This window comes from Buceros rhinoceros, unplaced genomic scaffold, assembly GCF_000710305.1.
Source record: "Buceros rhinoceros silvestris isolate BGI_N320 unplaced genomic scaffold, ASM71030v1 scaffold38713, whole genome shotgun sequence".
Lineage (NCBI taxonomy): Eukaryota > Metazoa > Chordata > Aves > Bucerotiformes > Bucerotidae > Buceros > Buceros rhinoceros.
The window spans coordinates 8,803-9,681 of record NW_010404945.1 but is presented as its reverse complement, the minus strand read 5'-3'; the positions used below and the strand labels follow the sequence as shown (position 1 = coordinate 9,681).

The 879-nt window shown below is 57.3% G+C and overlaps 1 protein-coding gene across 1 annotated transcript in view; it reads right to left on the bottom strand.

Annotated features, from left to right (window-relative positions):
• Positions 1–264: 264 nt before the first annotated feature.
• The window catches only part of TFIP11 (tuftelin interacting protein 11), a gene marked incomplete at its 5' end in the record, with an annotated part of 9,173 nt that continues 8,558 nt past the window's right edge, over positions 265–879 (bottom strand). The window contains one exon of the mRNA XM_010133544.1: positions 265–695. Coding sequence (XP_010131846.1) covers positions 340–695 — 356 coding nt within the window. The remainder of the gene's footprint in view (positions 696–879) is intronic.

Here is an 879-nt window from a genome sequence, read left to right as displayed (position 1 = left end):
GCTGCGGGGGTGGAGAAGGGCTCCGACAAGGGAACCTGGTCCCTTCTGAGCTGCTGCTGCTGCGGCTCAGTCACAGGTGACAATTACACGAGAGTCGCAGCCGCTCGTTCCTCCCTTAGCGCCGACTTCTACATATCATTTCATCTTAGAATCCTCGAGTCACTGTGGTTGGAGGAGACCTTTAGAGCATCAAGTCCAACCATGAAACGCTGCCTGGACAGCTCTAAGACAAGTGTCCTGCCACGCAGCAACAGCGTCACCCTGTTTACAAACCTGTCACCTCTTTATTCCAAGATACACGAAACAGAGCGCGATGGTCCCGACAGCGCGAGGCGAGAGTCACTTCGCCATGTCGATGAGGCTCTGCAGGGAGGTTGGCACCCAAGTCTTTTCTCCTTGCACAAACACAACGCCTCGGTCGATGTAGATCACGATCCTCCCGAAGGTGTAGAGCTGCTTCCCTTCGTGCCGCTTCCCGATCACCGGCATGAACACAATATTGTGCTCCTCGGCTTTGGTCTGAATCAGGTCCTTAAAGTTCATGGGCACGGAGCTGGCAGCCGCGCCGATGCCGCGCTGGGCCATGTTCTCGGCCTCGCGGCGCTCCTGCATGGCCTCGTACTGGAAGTCTTTCCTCCGCTCGGTGTGCGTAAGGTAGGCGATGTTCTCCCGAGCGCCCGGCTGCATGTACCCGCCTGGCCGGAGAAAGGAGACGCGTGAAAACAAGGTCCCAGGCTGTGCCTGGTGAAGGTCTGCAGGTAAACTCCAGTCCAGGAGACAAAGTCCATCAATAATCACAGAATTGTTTTGTTGGAAAAACCCCTTCAGCCCCCCGAGTCCCCCTGTTCCCCAGCACTGCCAGGTCCCCACTGCCCCCTG